At 41.3% G+C, this 25796-nt stretch overlaps 1 protein-coding gene across 7 annotated transcripts in view; it reads right to left on the reverse strand.

Annotated features, from left to right (window-relative positions):
- The window catches only part of Syx1A (syntaxin 1A), a 176914-nt gene that overhangs the window by 134335 nt on the left and 16783 nt on the right, over positions 1–25796 (reverse strand). For all 7 annotated transcript variants that reach the window (XM_025301242.1, XM_025301244.1, XM_025301243.1 and 4 more), the window contains exons 2-3: positions 21101–21187; positions 7890–7989 (exon numbers count right to left, since the gene is read on the reverse strand). In XM_025301242.1, coding sequence (XP_025157027.1) covers positions 7890–7989; positions 21101–21187 — 187 coding nt within the window. The remainder of the gene's footprint in view (positions 1–7889; positions 7990–21100; positions 21188–25796) is intronic.

The following is a 25796-nucleotide window of genomic DNA, read 5'->3' on the forward strand; positions in this document are numbered from 1 at the left end:
TCTCCAAAAGCCAAATGAAGTCGACCGATGCATTTTGTTTCGGAGTTAGGCTACATTTGTAATCGTAAAAAAATCATTGCCCGAAAATTCTCACGCGAAATTTCCATTTTCTCTCACAAAAGAACTTCTTTTAAAATACTGTGCAAACAAAACTAGTAGACTGGGTACAAACTGTCAACTGAATTATAGCTTAGAAACGTCTGATTTTGCGGGTATGATAGTAACAGAACGATGGCGGTAGAACTGCAAGTACTAGATTGCAGAAACTTTTCCAGCAGCCTACGTACAAGTACGACATGTACGTGCAAATTCCAACACGCCAACGCGCCGCGAATATGCGCTCGCAGACTCTGAATGCGCAGAGGACGCGCGTATCGCTTCGGAATAGGCAGCGTAAGTAAAGGTGGAAGATAAGAGGGTAGATAAAAATAAGGATAAAAGATAAGGGCTTCCTCGGGAATATACGTTTCGCAGTACTCGCGACTTCCCAACGACGGCGCAGCTTCCGTAATGCCTCTCGTCCGGCCGTAATCCCACCTCGTCCTCATTGCGAAGAAACTCTCCTCCTCCTCCTCCTCCTCCTCGCGGCTACATCCACCCACAACGCGACACAGACGCGCTTTAATAAAAAAAGATTAGCGCTTTCCCCGCGCGTCTAAAACTATAAATCGTGATAAAGGACATCGTCGTCGACGGTGTCGCGACGACGAGTTGGAGTTATCTCGCGGTTTATCCGCGCTTCGTCTTATCTTCGCGCGTTCCCATTTCCCTGCCGTTGTTCCGCACAAGTCCGCCACACTGAGAAAAAGACTTCTGTTGTCATAACAACTGAACGTCTGATAATTACTGTTTGGCAATTGTACGGGGAACAAATCAAACGGTTACCGCGATAAATCATTTTTCGTTATTTGTAATTTTAACGAGTATACATCGCTGGAGATGCAAATCATATGTTTGTTGGACGTACAACTTCTAGTAAAAGGAGTAGCAAAGTAATAGCGTAATATATAGGGTGTCCGGGATCTTTTATAAACGAAAAATTGTGAAGATTTAATCAGATTAAACTGCGAAGAAAAGTCACGTACTGTTTTGCAAAAATCGCAATAGTCATAAAGTTATTAATGATTGAAAATGATTATATCCAGAGGCTCTTTTAATTGATAATTTGAAAATTTGTGTACTTATTTGCAAAATGTAAAAAACTTTTTGTTCAGAATGACCTGATCTATCTACAATTATTGGATTGGCAAATAAGTTCGTTCGGTTTTTGTTTCAGTGTAAGTTTCATGCGGATTCGCTTTTCTTTTCTCAGCGCTATCGTGCAAATCGAATACACATTTGAAAGGTTATGTTTCACTGTTTATGTTGTGCTGTATTTGGTTTGGCTAACATCAGTATTGTGTGTGCTGCGTAGCTGTGAACTGGGAAATAAATAACGTGCATTATCGTCACATTTTGCTCTATTATTTTAAAAAAGGCAAACGAACTGCGAATGCTCATAAAAAGATATGCCGTGTGTATGGAGATGATGCTTTAACAGAACGCGTATGCCAAAAGTGGTATGCCAATTTCCGTTCTGGAGATTTCGACGTCAATGATGCGTCCCGCTCCGGTCGCCCGACCGAGATTAATTCAAGTGACATTAAGGCTATAATCGAAGTACATCCATCCCAACCGATACGAGAGATTGCCACGACATTGAATATATCCCACACAAGCGTAGAAAAACATTTGCGCCAGCTGGGATACGTTTCTCGGCTTAATGTTCAGGTGCCGCATCAATTAACCGAGGCTAACTTGACTACACGCATATCCATCTGCGATTCGCTACGGAAATGCCAAGACGACCCACTTTTGAAACGAATGTTGACGGGTGACGAGAGAAATGGGTCGTTTACGATAATGTAACGCGTAAAAGATGGGGGCACAGCAGCGAGCCACCGCAAACAACCTCGAAGGCGGGATTGCAACCGAAGAAAATAATGCTCTCCGTATGGTGGGATTTCAAGAGTGTCATCTATTACGAACTGTTACCGTCAGGCAAAACGACTGATTCAACTATATACTGTTCGCAATTGACGAAATTGAACCAAGCAATCCGCACGAAACGTCCAGAATTAATAAATCGCTAAAAGGGTGTCGTCTTTCACCACGACAACGTCAGACCTCATACGTCATTGACCATATATGACCAATACATGACGGCTATTATGTCTAACGACAGGTTCAAGTTTCAGGATTCAAAGTTCAATATATTCATATTTAGACATAATAACCGACGTATAATTGCAGATTAGGTCGTTCTGAACAAAAAAGTCTTTTACCATTTTGCAAATAAGTACGCAAATTTTCAAGTTATCAATGAAAAGATCCTCTGGATATAATCATAATTTTCAATCATTACTAACTTAATGACTATTGCGATTTTTGCAAAATAGTACACGACTTTTCATCTCAGCTTGACCTGATTACCTAAAACAATTTTTCGTTTCCAAAAGATCCCGAACATACACCCTGTATACAGGTGTACGTAATTCTACTGTGGTCTATATTCTAAACTCTCATATATATAGATAAAAGAATCTCTGAAAGTGATCTATAAGCTTTTTTAAATAGCTACAAACCACTTTTGCAGACTTTTTATCGATAAAAGTACGTTTGCAGTACGTCTTTGTATGTATATCCCCCTTACTTACTTAACCTTACTTAACCTTATCTCATAGTTATCTTATAGTTTATTAATTTTATATAATATGTCGTGCTAGAAATAGAGATTAACATAAGAATGCGTTGCTTTATTTCTTTCTCCGAATTCCTGCAAAACACGCGCATACACAGAATTATTATTTTGCTAACCCTTCTCTATTAATGTTTGATTAGATGTAATGGAGCTATATTTGAAGTATCTGGTAATTATGATACGCGTTAGTGTAACATTGAATATGAGTCAAGTATTTCACGCATTTTGCTATACAGGGTGTCTCATTTTAAAGTCTCTAAAACATCTTTTTAGGAAAGCATTTAGGAAAAAAATGTTTCACACAAAAGTCGTTCGAAGAGGGTATAAGTATAAGACAGCGATATCGTTTTGTTCACAGATGGCGGCACTTTAAAAATATTTACCGATCATCAATTTTTTTAAATGGGAATCCCAATTTTTTATTATTTTTATTATTATATTATCTTTTTCTACCAATTAATTTGAACAATTTTTGTCTGAAACATTTTTGTATTTACCTAAAATTCTTTGAGATATTTAAGAAAGATTTGACAATTTTTTAAACTTTTAACTTACGATATCTCGCTAACTATTTGTCGAAAGAAAAAACAGTATTAGACTTTTACACTTTATTTAGTTTCAAGAATATTTCAAGAATATAGATTCAAGAATATATTTTTACACTTTATTTAGTTTCAAGAATATACGTATATATATTGCTATAATAGTGCCCTAACTTTTGTTAACTTATCAACTTCTGGAAGTGTCATAATTATCAAATTAACGATAGTCAGGGTGTTTTTATAACAATATATTCTTGACATCAAATAGAGTAAAAATTTCTAGCACCCATTTTTCCTTCGACAAACAGTTAGCGATATATCGTAAGCTAAATATTAAAAACGTTTTCCTTAAATATCTCAAAAAATATTAGGCACGTAAAAAAATTTTTCAGACAAAAGTTGTCCGAATTAATTGGTAGAAAAAGATGATGTAATAAAAAATTGAAATTTCCATTTAAGAAAATTGATGATCAGTGAATATCTCGAAAATGGCGCCATCTGTAAACAAAATGATATCGCTTATGTCCCCCTTCAAACTAAGCAACTTTTGTCTGAAATATTTTTTGCTTAAATGCTTTCCTAAGGAGATATTTTAGTGGAAACTTTAAAACGGGACACCCTGTATATTACACGTTGGTGAAGAAGAGTTGAAGAGGTACAACTGACTCGCTCATACACAATTTCTAACCTTTACTCAAATTCCGCACCGCCGTACAGATCAAAAATTTATGATTCGTCGGACTAACGTAACAATACCATTTGTTCCCGTTACAAAATTGTTAGCTGGAGCAAGAAATCATAAGTTAATTATTTAATTATTTGTTACCACAACGGAGTCATTCGCTGTCCCACATTAACAAACCACTCGTTGCGGTTACTGGTCTTTTGTTAACCCGATAAAACCGTTTTCCTCCGCGCACGGAACGGCCTTCCCTTCCGCCGTTTGCGAGCTGCAGCCGCCGCGATGAACATAAGAATCCAGACACGTGAGCGTTTGCACGTACACACGGTACGATAGAATGGGGAGACGACGGGGAAACCTCTTTGACATATCTAGGGCTTAGCCACGTCGCCGTCAAAACTTCTCAGCCGGCCAGAGGAGCGCGAGGGGATGCCTATGGAAATAGCCGACGTCCGTTTCAAGCAATAGTAGAGTGACGCGCGACGCATAACGCCGCGACGCGGTGCCGTTGGCTGCTGCTCCGACGAGGTCACGGGGTGTGTAAGATCGCGCGCGTAGCGTGACGTAGCGCAGCGTAACGTAGCGTAACGTAGCGTAGCGCGCGTAGTGCGATTGAAAGCGGGCTTGAAGCTTGCGCGCCGCGGAATTCGCCGGCGGCGGCGCGCAAGGTTGCGCGCTACCGATAGGAATTAGCGGCCAATGTTCTCGAAGCGAGTATTGCTTAATCCCTTTGTCGCGGCGCGTTAACCCATTACTTCCCAAGCGGACATTTTATAGTCGATTGGTTTTTGGCTCAGAAAAGTGATAAGATCACATGAAAACTAATAACAAAATATGCTTTCCCACGTAAAGGAAAAAAAACCTGATCTATCAGAATCTGGAGTCATAATTTTGGAATTATCAACTGATAATTAAATATGGCGGCTCAAAGTTGACAAGCATTCTTTTCATCGACCATGAGCTTTTCACCGTGGAGAACTTGGAAAAATTTTGTCCAGAGCTGTCAGGGACAATTGAATTGACAGAGTTTGACTACTTGAAGGATAAACAATGATTATTGATTCTATTTTTCAACTGATTTTTAAGATGACGGATGCAATATGGCGTCCAAATATGGCGAAAATCATACTTTATTGCGATTTATATGTGTGAATAGTCATTTCTTATGTTTTTGAAGTTGCTGAACACGAATCTTGGATCCGTTTTCAACTTTGCAAAATGGCGAATACAATATGGCGTCCGAGTGCCACGAGAATCATACTTCATTGCGAACTATGTGTGTGGGTACTTATTTCATATGTTTTTGAGGTCGCCGAGATGTCCATGATTCAGATGAATGTTGGAACTCTTGACAAAATATATCTCAAAACTTATAATGAGTTATGGAAGTTTTCAAAACATTCGTTGCATATACTTTTCTGGCAAATATTGCAAAAAATATTTGTACGTTTTCTACATTCTCCTCCTGATTTACAAATCTGTGGAGAATTCCTGGCATATATATATATATGTATCTAGAAAATGTCGATCCGATTTCCATTGCTTGCTATTTCTCGCTAAGTAGGCTGCCCATCTAACTGAAAAATGGACCATCTATTCCCGTTTGGAGAGTCGCGTAAAAATGCGTATATCGCGTGAAACGTAGTCTCGGTAACGAATGTCGAAATTAAATATGAAAATACGATGTTTTTTAATCGTTCAAGCCCAGGTCTAACTTTGTAACTCAAAATAAACCGTATTCGCGAAGTATTTTTCCGACGTGTGAAATATTTTGGAGGTTATTAGAAACACAGAACATTTATTTATTCACAGTAATAGTGTTTCTGTGCATCAGGATAAAACACACTTACTCATGGTACATCCAACTCACAACTGACCGATCAGCGCTGACGCCTAGCATATATTAACAAAATTATAACAATTGACCATCTATCCCCTATGGCCATCTATCCCGGACTTACCTTATCCACCCATATCTCTCTCTCTCTCTCTCTCTCTCTCTCTCTCTCTCTCTCTCTCTCTCTCTCTCTCTCTCTCTCTCTCTCTCTCTCTCTCTCTCTCTCTCTCTCTCTCTCTCTCTCTCTCTCGCTACTCCCTCCAACTCTCGAGGGCTGCGATAACCTGCAGCTTGCCTCGCCGAGGAACGATGCGAGAAGCGACGTTTCGCGGAAGTGCCATTAACGATTAATTCGCGACAGGCGCTGGCGCTCGATTCATAAACAAAGAGTTGGAAGTGGCAACCGAGTCCCGACACACGCACGTACGCGCGTGCGCGCATACGCGAGCTCGCCGTGCCGAGGGATGAAGGTGTAAGGGATGACAACCTAACCCGACCTGGTAGCTACAACGGCAACCGGGACAAGGACGATTACTACCGGACTCCCCGCTCACCCTCGCGCCACCCAGCCGCCACCCAGTCACCCTCGCTTCACCCTTCCGCCGCCCCCTAACCGCGCAACGCCGCTGCAGCACGTTGCTGGCCCGGCGACCACTTTTCAAATTTAACCGATCCCCCGCATTGCATTCCCCGCTATTGAATTCGGCAGCGCGCGCGAAATATCGAAGCTCGATTATCTCATCGCGTCGCGCCGAAACTCGCTTCCCACGCCGCTTTTCCTCGAGCGGCTTTTTGCGAGGCGTGATTTCACGCGCGCGACGGAGCTTTCATCCTTTGGATGATTCCTCTCCCTCTCTCTCTCTCCCTCTCTCTCTCTCTCTCTCTCTCTCTCTCTCTCGACCGCTCGAGCGCGAAACATTTTCGACAGCCGTGAACGATCCTTTTCTGTTCTCCTACTCTTTTCGGATCGTACTCGAAATTTTCCCTTTTCGCCGGGAAAGGAAGGGAAGGGGGGGCGAAGCGAAAAATTCGATAAAACCTGGACTTCGCTGCGCACGCGCGCAACTGAGCGGGAGCGCCGATTCGAGGTAATCGCATTGCCAAAAAAAAAAAGAAAATCATCGATGCGCCAATAATAAAATGTCGCGCGCCGCGGAATATCAGATTTCGACTCGGCGCTTCGCGCGCACTCGGCCTCAAGAGCCTTTCGCGCCTTTCCGGGTAACGCACGCGTGCGGCTGAATGAAATATTCAGAACCAGCGTTCGAGGATGAGCGGGATATATGTTGGCAAGGCGAACGGGCCAAAGCAGCTTGAAAACGCGCCAATGTCGGGTAAACCGAGCTCTGGAAGACGGATAAAGTTGCTGAATTATGTACAGTGAGCAAATTTGAATTTGACTCTGAGCAAGACTCTCTCTCTCTCTCTCTCTCTCTCTCTCTCTCTCTCTCTCTCTCTCTCCCCGGAGAGAGAGGATGGGCCCGCGGAGGATTAGCGGTTAACCGGGAACAAAGCGCCCGTTGATTCGCGCCCGACGAGATCGAGCCGAATAATGCTGCCTCTAGCGTCTTCCTTCTTTCCGATCGATGTCCGAAATGATGGACGCTGACGTTAACGAGACAATTAACAACGCGTGACTAATGAAGATCCTTGCTCCGTACGAGAGCAACGAGCTCGGCTCCCGCGCGATGCTGTAAATACGACGGAGTTTACTCGTACATCGCGTTTCCATTGTCAGGAACGCGAGAGCGAGATTATTTTCGCGCGACCACATTATCGAGATTTCAACTCACACCGAAGCTATGGCAATTTGAACCTTCGATAAATAAACACGCGAGGCAAACAGATGCATCGGTGTTGGCACACGCGACGTGCTAATATTTGAACAAGCTGGTTATCATTTAATTTCATCCCCCGAACTGGCCGCCGCTCGCGCGAGCGAGCGAATATTCCGAAAATAAGCGTTTCATCACCGGCTTTTTCTACCGCGGCACGTGAGCGAGCTCGTTGCTATCCGCGCGCGAGAATGTGTGCACGCTCGCGTGTGAAAAGTAATATAAGTAATATAAGGTGATAAATTAGACTCACTCTCGTCGGTCTGCGGCGCGGAGAGAATGGCGCTGTGCTTTTTCTTCACATCTTCCACATTCGTCTGGATCCTATCTATCATCTCGCGGATCTCCTCCACCTGTGGTGAAAAAAACCATACGTCAGAGTCAGCGGTTGATTTTCAACTTTGCAGGATTTATACGTATCTCGCGAAAGGATACGCTACCGCCGCGCCGCGCCGCGCCACGCCGTCGCGGCCTTTCGCGCGCTTATCAGCCGTGTGATTTATCGTATTTCGCAAGCGACGTACAGGTCCAATTTTTAACATTTCGCCGCAGTAAGTCGATGTAAGATGACTTTTAATATTTAAAGTGTTTTCATGATTTTTTTTATGATATACGAATGTGCTCTACTACCTTTAAATATATAAACAATATATAATTATTATTTCTACTACAGAGGAGAAATTTTTTGGTATTGTGGCCCTTGTAAGTATTACGGCCGCTCTCGACATATCCGTTATTAGCTAACGAATTCCAGTTATTGTGGAATCATCACTTGTGGAATCATTTGTTTAGAATTGTTGCCACCGTTAGCGCAATGACGCTAATATATCAACGTACAATGGCTGGCATTTTTTATAACGCATTTTTACTCTTGAACATTCCAAAATGTTTCTCGAGGTACACTCTAGCATTTAATTGGACGATGTTTCCTCATTATTTTTAAACTTGAGCGGATCATCACACGAATATATGTACAATTGAGTATTTTGTTTGCTACTTGACATTTTATTCGGCTGTACATCTTTCAAGTTATACAAAGCTGACAAGTACTGTCTCTTTTTGTCGAGGTTTATATACCAAAATAATTATTCGATAAGTCCATTCTAATTTATAGTCCACTGTTGCACTTATGTTCTTTCTAGCGGATTGTATTTCCTAACGAGTAAGTCAATATCCACATTAAAAATTCGCGCAGTTATATTCATTATTATTCCCCTTCTAAGAATTAAATCTGAATAAATATTCAGGGTATAAAAAGTATCAGGACGGCGAAATATCTCGAAAACTAAGCATTTTAGAAAAAAATATTTCAGACAAAATTTGTTAAAATTAATCAGTAGAAAAAGACGATATAATAAAAAATTGTGGTTTCCATGTTAAAAAAGCAATGATCAGTGAATATCTCGAAAGTGACGCCATCTGTAAGCAAAATGATATGCTTGTTTTGTGTCTCCCTTAAAACCATACAACTTTTGTCTGAAACATTTTTTTCTAAAATGCTTAGTTTTCGAGATATTTCGTCGTCAGAGAGTACTTTTTATACACCCTGTATAATTGCCTAACTAAACACTTTATATTATTTTGAATAAAATCATTTTTTTGTATCAATTTTAGTGGGAGGCCACATTACCACCCCATTCCATTACCACTCGCCAATCCATTATGCTGTGTTGTCATAGTTTTATAAACAACATCCCAAATAATAAACATTACGTAAATTTGATTCTATAATCGACTAAACAACGACTAAACGACACTTTGACAAATGTAATCGTTCAGTTCTCGATTTAAAATATTGATTACTGATAGAGTTATCGTACAAAATGGAATAGAATATGAATGGAAGGCCACCTTCTTCTCTATAATTATTGTGTATAATCGTATATGTATATAATTATTAGATTGTAATAATTATTATTATAATCTAATAATTATGTATAACATCTAACGGAGAAAATGTAAAAAAAAATTGGAACTCCGAGAATACGTTGGACTGTTCCGTCGAGCTGCCAGCAGCAACACGCGCCCTTAGCAAGGATCACGATTCTATTAAGAGAATAACGAGAAAAGAAGCGTTCGATCGCATTGCAAATGAAAGTAGCCAATTTAAGTAACCGAGGTCAACACACGTTACGGCCGGGCGCTACTCTGCTTAAGTAGTATATCCGTAATTGCGGTCAGAACGAGTGGTTCGCGCCGCAAGTGGTACAAACCGCGCTTGGTCAGACGAGTCCGCTCGTGAGCGTTCCGGGGAATTTCCGAGGAAAACACACCGAAACAAAGACGGAGTTGATGAAATTTTCTTCAGAAAATATTCTTCCGACTGATTACATCGTGAGAAAACAGCAAAAAAACGAGTTTTGGCGCGCGCAAGGGGGGGGGCAATAACGGAAAATCGTTTCAAAACGAAGGATTCTCGCGTACGGCGTTGTTGAGTTTCCCGCGAGTTAGCTTTAAGCGGCGTTAAGATCATCTCTGCGGAAAAGAACCTCCGCCAAAAGTGCCCGTTTTTCAATCCCCGACTTTTAAATTAAATTTTATGCGAAATGATAGCTCATGATAAGACATTAATCACAAAAAAGTTTTACATTGAGCATACGATTGGTTTCAGAGATATAGAGGGTCAAAGTGGTCACTACCTACTAAGGAAGTTTGACACTAATAACGTTTCATCGCACAAATTTTTGCGAAATTCAGTATCTATAGGTTCTTTGAGTTGCTTATTACGACTTCGATGTCAGATTAAAAAAATTCAAGATGGCGGGTGTAATATAGCGGACACAAATAGTGAAACAATTATTTACTTTTATTAGGACTGTTTTGATGTGGCTTTTTCAGCTAGCTAATTGCGAATTTTCTATCAGATTTACATTCACCTTCAGTGTAGGCAAGATGAAAAAGTTGTCCAGCCAATGAAGGCAAGATAAAAATGTTATCCAGCCAGTGAAGGCAAGATGAAAAAATTATCCAGCCAGTGAAGGCAAGATGAAAAGATTATCCAGCCATTGAAGGCAAAATAAGCTTCTAAATATAACAAATAAAACTATCACGTCATCTTTTATGTTTATCCTTTATGCGTCATGTAACGTATCAATTTGAATTTGATATTTTTTATGAAAAAACAATAAAAAAATACTTCTTCCACTCAAAAATTGTCGTTGAAAACATTACTTTCAAAAACCTAATAAAAAATTTGCAATCAGTTAGCCAAAAAAACCACAACGTAACAGTTCCAATAAAAGTAAATGATTGTTTCACTATATGTGTCCGCCATGTTGCACCTGCCATCTTGAATTTTTAAAATCTGACATCAGATTCATAATTAGTAACTCAAAGAAGCTGTAGATAATGAATTTTGCAAAAATTCGTGCGATAAAGCGTTATTAGTGTCATACTTTCTTAGTAGGTAGTGACCACTTTGACCCTCTACATCTTTGAAACTAATCGTATGCTCAACGTAAAACTTTTCTATAATTAATGTCTCATCATGAACTATCTTTTGGTATAAAATTCGATTCCAAAATCGAGGACCGAAAAACGGGCAAAAAATCGACCCTTTTTGCAGAGGTCCTTCCTCTTGCTCACGTATACGTAGGCGCTAAATAGGATCTAAAGAGAATCTAATTAGCGAGAAGAGAGAATGGCGGGTGATATTCTAGCGGAGCAGGAGAGAGAGAGAGGGGGGGAGAAGGGAGAGAGAGGGGGAGAGGGGAGAGAAGGGAGAAAAAGAAAGATTGGGACAGTTAAGGGGAGAGGGCACGAGAGGGAGGGGGAGGGAGGAGGGAGAGAGAGTGGGGGGAGAGAGGAGGGGAGGGAAGGCGAAAGGGCCAAGGATCATTCTGGCTCCGAGACGATGGTGCACGTATAAAGCGTCGTAAAACCGGGCAAAATCCTATCGATTGACCCGTTGGAAGGATGCGTAATCTCCCGACGACCTTTTCCCTTTTCATGCGATTCCGTCTGACTCATCGGATCTTCCGCCCCGTCGTTTCATCGCGACGGACGCACGAAACGACGTCGGCCGCTAGCCGGCGGCGACGGCGACGACGACGACGACGGTCTGGAATTTCGTCGGAGAAAGAAATTCGCCGAGGGCGACTCGAGGGGTAGCCACGGGAAGTCATCTCGAATGAGGCACTCGGCCTGCGAACGTTAACTGCCAGCAACCGCTCAACCCCCGAGCGTCCGTTTAATCCCTTAATAGCGTGCAATATGACGAGCGCCAGCGCGATTTTAAACGATTAATTTAATTCCAAGTACTCGACCTTCATTCCAACGCGCCGTATTCGAAATGCGTGGTCTGGAATCTTCCAGCTACAACGCCCACGCGTCTTTCTTTCTCTCGACATCGATGCCCGCGAAGGAGACGCTCGCAGAAGATGCTTGCCGAGTCGCGACGACGAAGAAGCACTTCGCGATAGCGAGGATGCAAATTCACCAAAGAGACAATGCGACGTTCCGAGAGAGAGAGAGAGAGAGAAAGAGAGAGAGAGAGAGAGAATGTCGTCAAAGGATAACGCTAACGGGATAGTCAGTCGACATGCAAGAGAGCGAGACGCTTCTGGAAAGAAAACTCGTTGTTTGTATCCTCTCATCGGCGCATAAAGTGTTGCATATATTCCGGGCGCAAGGATGAGTCTCATTAGTGCCACCCCCGCATCACTCCCCCCCTCACTCTCTCTCTCTCTCTGCCGTTCTATTCCTCGCCCTCCTAAGCGCGCCGCCGGCTTCATCCCGCTCGATTTTACGCAAGCCGCCGTCGCTCGTCTATTCGGCCACCTTCCCGCCGCTCCTCCCTTCGCAGCCCACGATTGCATAGCGCATAGACTGCATAGAGGTTTGCATACGAGAGGCGCACGATAACACGGATAGCTTAATGGCCGCCACCGTCGCGGCATGAGGACACATTTCGGCGTGCCTGAAACACGCGATATATCACGCTCGCGCTCGTTCTCCCTCTCTCTCTCTCTCTCTCTCTCTCTCTCTCTCTCTCTCTCTCTCTCTCTCTCTCTTTCTCGCGAGTCTCCGCGAGTATCGATTTCGCGTTAGCCGTCACCCCCGTCGCGGGTAAATGTTTCTTTGCGTGATCGCTGCGGAATGATTTCGCGAACGGCGACTTTCGCGGTGTCACGCCCGCCTGTGAGGGGACTTTTCACGGCGGGGATAAATAAATCGGAATGTTTCGCGCGTTCGCCGCTATTCTCTCTCGCGGTTATTACATCTGTCGCTTTAGTGATCCGAAGCGATCTTGCCGGGACGATTTCATCCCGACCACGGCAGCGGATATTAATTATCGCGATGCGCCGAACGAAGTTTCCACGTACGCTCCGCTTATGAGCGCGCAGGATCATTCGACGCGAGTGCGAATTTCCAATCTCGAGATTATGATTTCCACGGGTGAGCGGTCATCGTCATCGCTATCGTCATCAGCGTCGGAAGACGCGGTGAAGGAACCCACTGGTGCCCAAGTTCCGTCTCCTCGACAAGCGAAGAAAGTTACTCTCGCGACGACCGTCGGCGTCGCAAGTTTTATCCTGCTGCCCGAGTTGGCGCGCCCGCGAACTTTGCAAAGATGGAAAGGAATATTAACGCTCGCAAGGATAATACGTTTGCGCCGCGATTACACGCGCCACAGAATTTTGTATCGAGTTAGATTTCGCGTTTCACGTGTATTTCGCTTCTCTCTCTCTCTCTCTCTCTCTCTCTCTCTCTCTCTCTCTCTCTCTCTATCTATCTATCTATCTCTCTATCCCTCTTTCTCTCTGTCTTGCCGTGAGAGGCTCTAGTCGATTTCGCGAGAGGGAGGAAAAGCAATTTAGCGTGACGAGGCGCGCGCGTACGAATCAGTGCGAAAATACGTTGAACGTAAATAAGAAACAATGATTAAGCATACGATTAATTATTTGTCGAACAACATTGCACCTGCATCTCCTGCACATGCAGTCATTACTCGTTAGGGTAAGTCCGGGATAGATGGACATAGTTTTTTAAATTGCAAATAACACCTCTGTATTAATGCAATAAATGGTCAACAACATATCAACACATTCAGTAGAGGATAATGTTTAAGGTACAGAAGAGTTTTTGTGAAAAAAAATTCATGAGACGTCAATAATAATGAAATATTAAAAATATTCTGTGAAGGATAGATGGTCAGATAGGTCCAGGGATAGTTGGGCATACGTCAACTCGATAATAAATTTTTAAATTAAATACGATGTTTTTTAGTCGTTTAAGCCCAGGTCTAATGTTATAATTCAAAATAAACCGTATTCGCGAGATATTATTCCGATGTGTGAAACATTTTGGAGGTTAATAGAAACATAAAACATTAATTTACTCATAATAACAGTGTTTTTGTATATCAGGAAGAAACACACCTATTCGTGATATACTCAACTTCGATTGACCGATCGGTGTTAACAAGTTTGTCATTTAATGTTATGTACCAGAGAAAAATGACAGTCGAATAGATATATACAGGGTGAGGAAAAAATAACGGGATCCCAAAATATATCGAAAAATATAATTTTTATAAAAAAAATGTTTCAGACAAAAGTTGTAGGGTTTCAAGTAACGCATTATATAGCAATATCAGTATGATTTTGAATAGCGTTGTCAAGGTCACATGAAGGTCATCTTAAATTTCTTAAATGGACCTCCTATTTTTCATTACATATTCCTGTAGCTTATCTCTCGAGGGCTTCCCAAAACACTATAACTAAATGTTTTTTCGTTAGATATTTTTTAAATTACAAGATTTAAATGTTGCAGTACCGCCGGCATTAGCATTACCCAAGGTATACCGCGTGAAAGTTGCATGGTCGGATTTACACTTCTTTTGTGCGTGTGTGTGTGTGTGTACGCGCGCCCACGACTTGTGTGTACATACATACATACATATATATTTTTATTTAAATGTGCGTAAATACCACTATATGTTTTTGAGCATTTACATTCATAATAAATGCTCAAATTGCTGGCTATTAACAGTCTGACAATGAGCCAGTTTAATGTTAAAATTGGAAATAGGGTTATCGCAAAAATGAAAATAGCAAAATCGACGGTGCACCTCACACACACATACGCGCACACGCACGCACACACACAAGTCTAAGTAAGTAACTCGCAAAATACTTAACGAAAAAACATTCAGTTAGTATTTCGGAAAGCCCTCGAGAGATAAGCTACAGGAATATGTAATGAAAAGGGGGTTCCATTTAAGAAATTTAGGTTAGGATGACCTTCACGTGACTTTGACAACGCTATTTAAGGTTATATTGATATTGCTATGTAATGTGTTACTTGAAACTCTACAACTTTTGTTTGAAACATTTTTTCATAAAAATTATATTTTCCGATATATTTCAGGGTCTCGGTATTTTTTCCTCACCCTGTACATATCTAAAAAAATGTCGATCCGATCCATTGCTTGCTATTTCTCGCTAAATAGGCTGCCCATCTAACCCTGAAAAAGATGGACCATCCATCCCTTTGGAGAGTTTGCGTAAAAATGCGTATACTATGTGAAACGTAGTCTCGGTGACGAATTTTGAGGTTAAGTATGCAAATACAATGTTTTTTAAGCGTTTAAGCCCAGGGCTAATACTATAATTCAAATAAACCGTATTCGCAAGGTATTTTTCCGACGTGTGAAACATTTTGGAGGTTATTAGAAACATAAAATATTTATTTATTCACAGTAACAGTGTTTCTGTGCATCAGGATGAAACACACTTACTCGTGGTACATCCAACTCACAACTGACCGATCAGCGCTGACGCCTATCATATATTAACAAAATTATAGCAATTAACCATTTATCCCGGACTTACCCTGTAAAAAAATGCCCCGCATCCTTCGTTAAAACCAAGTCACGCTGTGATCCTTGCCGCGAGCGGAAGAAACTCTCGGGACGCAAGCGTTAGTCGGAATTGGCGACTCAAAAAAGGATGGCAGATACGACGAATTGTAAATGAAGCAACAAGGAGGCAACTTCCGGTAAATTTCAGATGTGCGAGAAAATGCGTCGATCTCGGCGTAAATAAGCGCGCGAGGTAAAACACGCAAAGTCATGCCGAGTAGGAGGAGACGGGAAGGGGGGGCAGGATGGCGACGGGACACGGTAAAAATCAATCTAAGTTCTCGCGCGTGCACAAGCTTTCCGCACGCGCGCTTTTACGCCGCCATTTGCATGAGAACGCGCGTCTTGCCACCATCGCCACGACAAGAGGAGGAGGAGGAGGAGGAGGAGGAGGTGGAGGAGGAGGAGGAGGAGGAGGAGGAGGAGGAGGATGGGGAGGAGGAGGAGAGGAGGAGAAGGAGGGAAGGACGGAGGGGTGGAGGGGGCGGAGGCGGAGGAGGAGGAGGATTCTTTTCCTCGGCCGCGGGGAGAATGTTGCGATGAGCGAACGGAATTTCCACGTCTCTGCGCCCCGATGCACAGCGTGTATGTGTGTGTGGGAGGGAAGGAGGGAACACGCGGACGTCGAAATTGCGCGATTGCATCCTGCAGTCGCGCCGTTGTCGCTTTATTAGCAACGCAAATCAGCGCTCGTTGCGAATTATCCATCGGCGTCTGACGCCGGTCGCGGTCACATTTTGTCGCGAAAATTCCGCACGCGCCGCGCCGCGTTTAACGGCCGATAGCGAACGAATCGACAGGCCGTAAATTTTTCACAGCCATCCGCGCGGCCGTAAAATAATCGCATTTACCCGCCGCGACCTGTAACTCGCGCCGACTTTCTTCGAGCGAGACTTTCATCCGTGCGAGACGAGGCTACGTGAAACACATCGATCGCTGCCGCGCTCTCGTGTATGGCGGCTTTGTATGTGCTCAAACAACATCGCGATAGAACGCAACTCGCTGACGTTGCTAGTTGCGTGTCTCACGCTTATATAACGCGGAGAGCGCGTGCGACGCGACAATCGTTTATCAGGAGCGGCGAAAGAAAACAAAAAAATAAAGAGAGAGAGAGAGAGAGAGAGAGAGAGAGAGAACAAGAAAACAGCCGGTGTAACGTCACATTTCAGGTCCCCCCTCCCCCCCATCCTCTCCCCGCGTTCCGCCCTCCGGAGAGCGGCCGCATCTGCATTTGAATTGTTCGCGGTCCGGGGAGAATCGCATCGCGTATTCGGTTCAAATCCGTCCGCGGATCCGCAGGACCGCGGGGAAGGGTGGGGAGATGGAGAAGGTGATGTGAGGTGGAATGGGACGGATGGGATTCCGCGAGCGTTGTTTTCCGCAGTCGGTGGCCGGCGGCCACCGTGCGCGCGCTCGTAAATGTCAAACGCACGCCTACGAAACTGTCGGCGAAACGGCCGCGTGAGAAATGGCGCATCGTCCTCACGATAATTATTGCCCGGTCGCAGAATCGCCGGCCGACGCGATAATTGTATATAACGTGCGCTCTCTCTCTCTCTCTCTCTCTCTCTCTCTCTCTCTCTCTCTCTCTCTCTCTCTCTCCCTCTCTCTCTCTCTCTCTCTCGCGGATATACTATTCGCGTGAGCCGCCGCTTTCTCCTCCTCCCCCTACTCTCACTCCTCATCCTCCTTCTCCTGCTCATTCTCTTCCTTCCCTTCCTTCTGCCCTCCTCGTTCTCGCTCGCCACCCTGAACCGGCGCCGATCAACGACGATGACGAGGAGCGCGAATTGATCACCGACGCGGTGGTTAAAGCCCAGTCGGATATCGAGGTAACTTTTAATTAGTTACACGCCGCACACGCCATCGTTGCAAAATTACGCCGATGAAGATTGCTCGATATCGGGGAAACCGCGAATCAACGTGCAACAACGCGGCTCACGCGAATGAAAGTCGGACGAACGCCGCTCGGAGAGGACATTTGTCCCGCCGCAGGACACGCAGGAAAAGCGTATCTCACGTCGCGTAAGAATTATCTCCCTGCCGCGCGTTTTAAGGCGTTTGTCCGTAAATGGGTCGTATGAATAAGAATGAGGCAACGCCTCAGGACAGCAGCAGCGAAAGAAGCAGAAGTAATTATATTTAAGAAAAGAGAAAACAGAGAGAGAGAGAGAGAGAGAGAGAGAGAGAGAGAGAGAGAGAGAACACAAAACACAGAAGGGGCAAAACGAGAGAGCATTCTACGTTACACGCAATTGTCTCGCCTGCAGTTTCGCGAATAGACTTTTCTTCAAGCTGCTCTTTTATTCATAACGTTTTTACCACGCTTGCCATTACGCTTGCCATTACGCTGACTCGACCGAAACGGATTAGCGCTATATCGAATGTACAGTCAGTAAAAAATACATTTACATGTATATTTACAGTCGGTAGAAAATATATTTACATGTATATTTACAGTCTGTTTACTAAGAGCGTGACCGATATAACTCTTGAGCTATTTATTATAAAAAATAAGAAAAATTACGTATGTACTGCTCAGTCAGCACTATGACGCTTTTATATTAATAGGTCATCCAATCACCGCCATTGTCAATTATTGCCCGACATCTTCCGAGCATACCTTCTATCAATTTTTCAGCACGCTGTCGAGGTCGAGGTAAAGATGTCGCCATATCGAACGCAATTGTCAAGATAGTTGTTTCACCACGTATATTTTTCTTCCACGCAATTTCATCTTCATTAATCCCTGAACATTTTCAACAGGATATTTGCATCTGGTGATTGTGACGGCCAGTCTAATGTTTCGATATTATTTTCTTCTTTCCACTAGCAGCAAAGACGACTCCAATGTTTTGGATCGTTGTCTTCTTTCAAAATCCAGTCTTGATTTTTGCCTGGAAACCACTTTTCAGCAAATGGTATTAAGGGTTATATACATTATAACCCTTACTACTTAGGTATAAATGATTATATACAGTCAAATAAAAAAATGAGATTTCTGATGATTTTCTTTTTAATTGAAAGATTATTTTTTATAAATACATTTTTTATATATACATTTGAAAAAAAGTAACATTTTAAGAATGTCTAAAAAATTTTCTGAATCAAAATTTTAATTTATAAGCGCGTAGTAGCCAGTCTCCGCAGGTGCCTTTCAAAAAATGTAAATGTGCGGTGAGCAACGTAACTGAAAGCCTAATCATCCGAAATCAAAAAATCAAACAGATTTCATATGATAATAGCTAGTGATTAATCGTTCGGTTTTGCAAAATATTGATTTATAACAAAATGGCAGCTCTTTCAAATTAATGTTTTGATTTTTATCAAAAAAATTGCCTATTTTTTGGTCGTAAAACAGAAAATATTTCTCGGAAAAATAAATCCATCGATCAATCACGAGATATTTATATCTAAAATGAATATGTAAAATTTCAGAGTGATCGATACTGTAGTTTTTAAAATATCTTGCTCACCGACTTTAAAAATGTAATTTTGAGAAAAACGCGTTTAAAGTTTTAAAAGCGAATAACATATATTAATTTTTTTTTAAATTACACAGTGTCGTCTATTCTAGGCCCATATACTTTAAAATAAAAAAGTAAAATAAGTGGGGATTCCTAGATAATCATAATAGAGCAAGAAGGCGGAGCAGATGTTTCAACGGCTCTCCGAGCGCTCGGAGGAACGCATGCATAGCAGCCTATATCTCGGCGAATTTTACTCGAATGAATTTGAAATTTTTACAGAATATTCTTGAAATAATATATTTTCAGAAAAAATTATTTTTGAAAAGCCGATATTTTCGACCTACTGACTGTGTTTACAACTCCTTAATGCTCTCTAATCAATTTTAACCATCTTTCTTTAATCTGTTTATCCTTTTTGTCGATGTTTTCCTTGTCTTACCGATCTGGCAGATCATCTATGATATTTGTTGTTGCATACCACTTTATTCATCTGTTCACAACGGAAAAAGTAACATTCTTCCAATCGCGATTGATATTTTCATATGCCTAAGCGATTCGTTTTTCTACATGCTAGAAAATATGCTCAGAAGATGTCAGACAATAATTGACAACAGCGATAATTGGACGACCTATTAATACTAAACGTCATAGTACTGCCTGAGTAGTATATGTATAATTTTTCTTATTTTTTAATAATAAATAATAACTAAGTTATGTCGGTCACGTTCTTAGTAAACAGATTGCTACCTTCCTCAAGTCTTGTGTTTATAACAGACATTCGTTTGGAGCGAAAGTTTACGAATCGTCATGCTGGCTCGATAAAATAATTCGCAACTACCCCCCTCTCCCGTCCGAAATCATAAAACTATCTCGCTCGCCGTCTTCGAATTTTCGCAATCTGACGAGCAATACGTTCGTTTTAGGATGGTATGAATTATTTCGTATTCCAACGCGACTTCTCCTATCCGTGACAACAAATCACACACATAATCTCGCGAAAAAGAGGAGAAAGAGAGAGACGACGCGTCAAGCAAAACAACTTTCCCGCAATCGAGGAAGAGTGAACGACTTATTATCGCACGCGTACGATAAAACGAAAATCGCGTATTGACTTCGTTATTTTCCCGACTGTTTCCTCCCCTCTCCTCAGGAGCGACCCGCTGGTTGTAGTTAGACAGCAATTTCCCGTTTTCGCAAAGTGAATGCGACGTCGTGGATTTATTTCGGAAGCAACGCATACTCGCTCTGGCCGAATTGATACACCGACGCAACGCGAAATTTAATTACACTTTCCCGTGCGCCGATAATCATTTTGGAAACATTTATAATCATCCTCGATATATTTAACATGCGGAGAGAGAGAGAGAGAGAGAAAGAGAGAGAGAGAGAGAGAGAGAGAGAGGGAGGGAGGGGCGAGGGCGTAATGCGTGCCGTTTTTAGCAAGAGCTGAGCGTGCGCTCGCAATTCCGCCCCGTAATACTGTATAAGCTGATTAACCGATGCCATTGACGCGATGCGCCGATGCTCATTGGAGATTTCACGTCGGCGAGTCGCGATTTTGATCGCGAAAATTACGGAAACGCGACAAATCGTTCTGGCGGCCGCGCGCGCGTTTTTCATTTCGCAAGACGCGTTACGCGTTATCGGGCGCGAAAGATTAAAACTCCGTGGAGAGTCTGAACCGACGCGATCAATAAGACGCGCGAAAGCATCGCGCAAGAATTGCAGCGGGAGATCTTCACGGAATACGCCGCCCCGCTATTGAGTCCGCGAACTCGAGCGCGCGTCTCAACGACGGAAATTTATATACGAACGATATCTTTGTGTCATCCCGCGCGAGACGTTCGCGGAATCTGCTCGCCTATCTCCCTGTAGCCACGTCGAAAAGAGCGAGAGAAGAAATCGAGCATTGTCTTCGTTAAGAATGCAAGCACGATTCTCTCTCTCTCTCTCTCTCTCTCTCTCTCTCTCTCTCTCTCTCTCTCTCTCTCTCTCTCTCTCTCTCTCTCTCCTTCCCCCTCTCTCTCTCTTTTGCGCGCCGACAATACCGGTTTAACCTACTTTCGATCGTTGAAAATCGCGGCGCCGGAAATAAAGCGCCGCGCGGCAATGAATTGGTTCGTCACTTACCTCCGCGAAGAATTCCGTCATGAAATCATCCGGCGCCCCGACGTTGACGGACACGTCGTCCGCGACATCGTCGTCGTCCGACTGGGCCTGCGACAAAGAGAACACAAATTTTTAGACATGTGCGACGTTGTGTCTCGCCAACAATACAAATCTTACTGAGGATTACTGCTAGTGAGAAATGGCCGAGGACTATCAATTTCGTCGCTAACAATCTCATTTATGTCAATGGTATCTCTATCTCTAAAGTATAATTATTTATTCTTGTTCGCTATATCCGAGAAATTTATATGGAAAAATTCTACTCGAGAGGAAAATATACAGGATGCCCTATTTTACAAAATGCACCTCGATAATTCTACAACGAAGCATTTTCAACAAAAATGTTTCGCACAAAAGTTGTATGATTTCAAAGGGGACATAAAGTAACTATGTTATTTTGTTTACAATTGGCATCATTTTCGAGATATTCACTGATCATTACTTTTCTTAAATGGAAACCCCAATTTTTTATTACACCATCTTTTCCTACCAATTAATTTTAATAACTTTTGTCTGAAACATTTTTTTATTTGTCTAATATTTTTTGAGATATTTAAGGAAAACTTGATAACTTTTTCAATATTTAACTCACGATATCTCGCTAATTATTCGTCGGAAGAAAAATTAGTACTACATTTTTTTGCTCTACTTGGTCTCAAGAATATATTGTTACAATAGCGCCCTTTGTTAATTTGATGATTTTGAAATTTGGAAAAGTCTGTAAGTTAACCAAAGTCAGGGCGCTATTATAACAATATATTCTTGAGATTAAATAGAGCAGAAAAGTCTAATACCATTTTTCTTTCTGACAAATAATTTATAGTCCATCACTTATGTTCTTTCTAGCGGATTGTATTGGGTTGGCAACTAAGTGATTGAGGATTTTAAATAAGAATGAAAATTCAAAATTTTTGCTTAAAAATATAACTTTATTCAATTAGGTACTGTCCATTTTTGTCGATGACCTTTTGCCATCGTTCAGGCAGTGTCATAATTCCACGTTCACATAAAATTTCTGATCTTTGCTATCAAAAAACTGAATTAAGTGTGATTTGACATCATTAGCGTCATTAAAAATTTTACCATTTAAGGAGTTCTGCATGAAACGAAATAAATGGTAGTCTGAAGGTCAGGGCTATATGGCGGATGTGACAACACATCCCAACCCAGATCCAATAATTTTTGGTGAGTGACCAAAGATGTGTGGGGCTTTGCATTATCATGGTGGAAAACAACACCCTTACGATTTGCCACTTCTGGCCGCTTTGCTTGAAATGCATCGCTCAGTTTGGCGAGTTGTTGAACATACACGTTTGAATTGATCGTTTAGTTGTTTGGTAAAAGTTCAAAGTGCAGAATTCCTTTATAATCCCACCAGACTGACAGCATAATCTTTTTTTGGTGAATCTCTGCTTTTGATGTCGTCTGGGTTGGTTCATCTTGCATCACCCACGATCTCTTCCGATTAATGTTGTTACAAACTATCCACTTTTCGTCGCCATTAATTAGTCTTTTCAGAAATGGATCAATTTCGTTGCGTTTCAGATGCGAATCGCAGATGCTAATGCGTTGCGCCAAATGAATTTCCTTAAGCTGGTGAGGGATCCATTGATCGAGTTTCTTGACATAGCCAAGCTTTTTTAAATTTTTTTCAATGCATGTATGCGATACATTGAGTTTCTCTGCAATATCACGTGTTGTGCTATGACGATCTGAATCGATAATGGCCTTGATATGGGTCTCATCGACTTCAACTGGACGGCCAGATCGTTGAGCATTTTTCAATGAAAAATCACCAGAACGAAATCTGGCAAACCAATTTTGACACTGCCTTTCTTTCAAGGCTTCATTCCCATATACGGCACATAACTTCTTGTGTGCTTGCGACGCGTTCTTGCCTTTTCGGAAATAATACAATAAAATATGTCTGAAGTGCACGTCTTGCTCTTCCATTTTTAAATTGGGATAAAAACAAAACTAAAGAACTAATCGATATAATTGTTGCACTAAATGAAAGGTAGAAGTCCAAACAATAAGAAAAAAATATAGGTTAGGTACTTTGAACACGTTAACGAAACAAAAGAAAGTGTAAAATCCATCTGTCGACAAAATCCGCAATCACTTAGTTGCCAACCCAATATTTCCTAACGATTGTATTTCCTAACGAGTAAGTCAATATCCGTATTAAAAATTTGCGCATATTATATTCATTATTATAGGTATATTCATTATTATTATTCCCCTTCTAAGAATTAAATCTGAATAAATATACAGGATGTATAAAAAGTATCAGGACGGCGAAATATCTCGAAAACTAAACATTTTGGAAAAAAATGTTTCAGACGAAAGTTGTCCAAATTAATTAATAAAAAAAGATGACATAATAAAAAATTGGGATTTCCGTTTAAGAAAAATAATGATGGGGAGGGCCATAGTACCAACTTCATCTTTATGTAATAGGGGAATCCCACGGGCGTTTCTCTGCACGAAGTCTCGATATTTGAAACACAGAATGATGACGCAAGATTATATTTGGACACCACGCATGTCGCTGACTAATTAAGGCACGTCAAACCGATACGTAATTTACATAATTTCAGAAGGTGGGGTGGAGACAGAGATATATTTATACGCGTATGACATCAACCGGTCTTGTCAATCGCGATTACACACGCACACGCAACACCGCACGTTTTCATCCCGATAAGACTTCCTTCCTGCCTCATAGCGCGGCACAATAGCCTTCGTACGAGCGACGATTCGTCTTGTCCTCAATAAAATAATTTCACACATTGTGATAGAAGAAAAAAAGGGGGAGAGAAAAAAGAATATACCGCAGTCCCGCGTCCGTAATAAACATTATGGTCGTACACGTCTTACTGTCCATTTGTTACACCTGATCAGATTACGATCGGTTGAGTCGACCGACAGCGATCAACCATGTCGATCTCTTGATGATTCAATTTAAACCGGTTGGATAATTAACCCGTGACCGAGAAATCGCCACATTAAGATCAATGACGCACGTTCATTCGTGTTACGCGCGTGAAACAACGCGAGCTCACGGTGGCTTCGAAACGTTTCGACGTTGCACAGTGGGACGTTTGGCCTGAAAAGCTGGCCAAAAGTGAATTTTCTTACAATCATTCTTGCTCTACATGAGTGACTGTCCCAGACAGTTGAATATCTGCGGAGTAATGAGCCGTTATGCTTTTGTTCATCCGCGATAACATGAAGTGGTTTGGTTAGTCGGAATTGGCATTATTCGTATTGCACACATCAATTCTCAGTGCTTTATAATATACGATCTTCGATCAAAATTTTAAAGTTCTTAAAAGTGGCAGCGCGAAATTTCTCGTTATGGATTGTTTCGTTGAAGAAACGTTTTAGACTATATTTATTGCAGTTGAATTATTATTCACGTAGTTATACGATTTTGAAAATAGCATTCAATAATGTATCTTTTTGCATTCTCTATGTCAAATTCGAGGGATTTAGTTATACTTCAAGATGTATCCCCGTTATGTTTCTCGGATAAAATGAAAGAGTAATCTCTCGGGATAAAATATCAGAAAGAATTAGCCGCGGAAAACCGCGTATGTAGTTTTAGTAATTACTTTTGTTTCCCTAAACGTAAATTAGGTTTTGTCCAAAGGTTATTTAAGCATAAAATTGCTTTTTGTTCCTTTTTGTTCTATTTTTGTTTCCTTTTGTAGTATGGACATAATTAACAGACTTCTACTAAGTCCTGACTCGTTACTAACAAATATGAGACCTGTACCAAGAAAGTAATCTAAACCATTTTTAAAGGAAACATGGAATATGGTTCTCACTGACTCCACACCAAGAAGAGGAGATATTTCAATAGATGAAAATGATGTTGATTCTGAAGATGGAATACACTCATTAGATGAAGAAAATTGGAGTTTGTCTAGTTTGAATACTTATTGATGTGCAATATTATGCTTTCTTAATTATTAAAATATTTTTACATATATATTTGCATTTTATTTTATGAAAAACTTATACGGAATCTTTATAATGATCATACACATTGGGTGTCCCATTTTAAATCCCTTAGGCAAATATCTCGAAAAATATGGAAGATACGGTAAAATGTTTCAAACAAAAGTTGTATGGTTTTAAGGAGGACATAAAACAACTATATCAATTTGTTTATAGATGGCGCCATTTTCGAGATATTCACTGATCATTACTTTTCTTAAATGGAAACCCCAATTTCTTATTACAGCATCTTTTTCTTTCAATTAATTTGAATAATTTTTGTCTGAAACATTTTTTTATTTACTTAATATTTTTTTAGATATTTAAGGAAAACTTGGTAACTTTTTCAATATTTAACTTACGATATCTCACTAACTATTTGTCGGAAGAAAAAATAGCACTAGACTTTTTTACTCTATTTAATCTCAAGAATATATTGTTACAATAGCCCTAATTTTTGTTATCGACTTCTATAACTAGTAACTTATCGACTTTTAGAAATTTCAAAATCATCAAATTAACAAAAATCAGGATGCCATTGTAACAATATATCCTTGAGACTAAATAGAGTAAAAAAGTCTAGTACCATTTCTTTTTCGACAATAAGTTAGCAAGATATCATGAGTTAAATATTGAAAAAGTTACCAAGTTT

The sequence above is a fragment of the Harpegnathos saltator genome, unplaced genomic scaffold, assembly GCF_003227715.2.
Source record: "Harpegnathos saltator strain DR-91 unplaced genomic scaffold, Hsal_v8.6 scaffold406, whole genome shotgun sequence".
Lineage (NCBI taxonomy): Eukaryota > Metazoa > Arthropoda > Insecta > Hymenoptera > Formicidae > Harpegnathos > Harpegnathos saltator.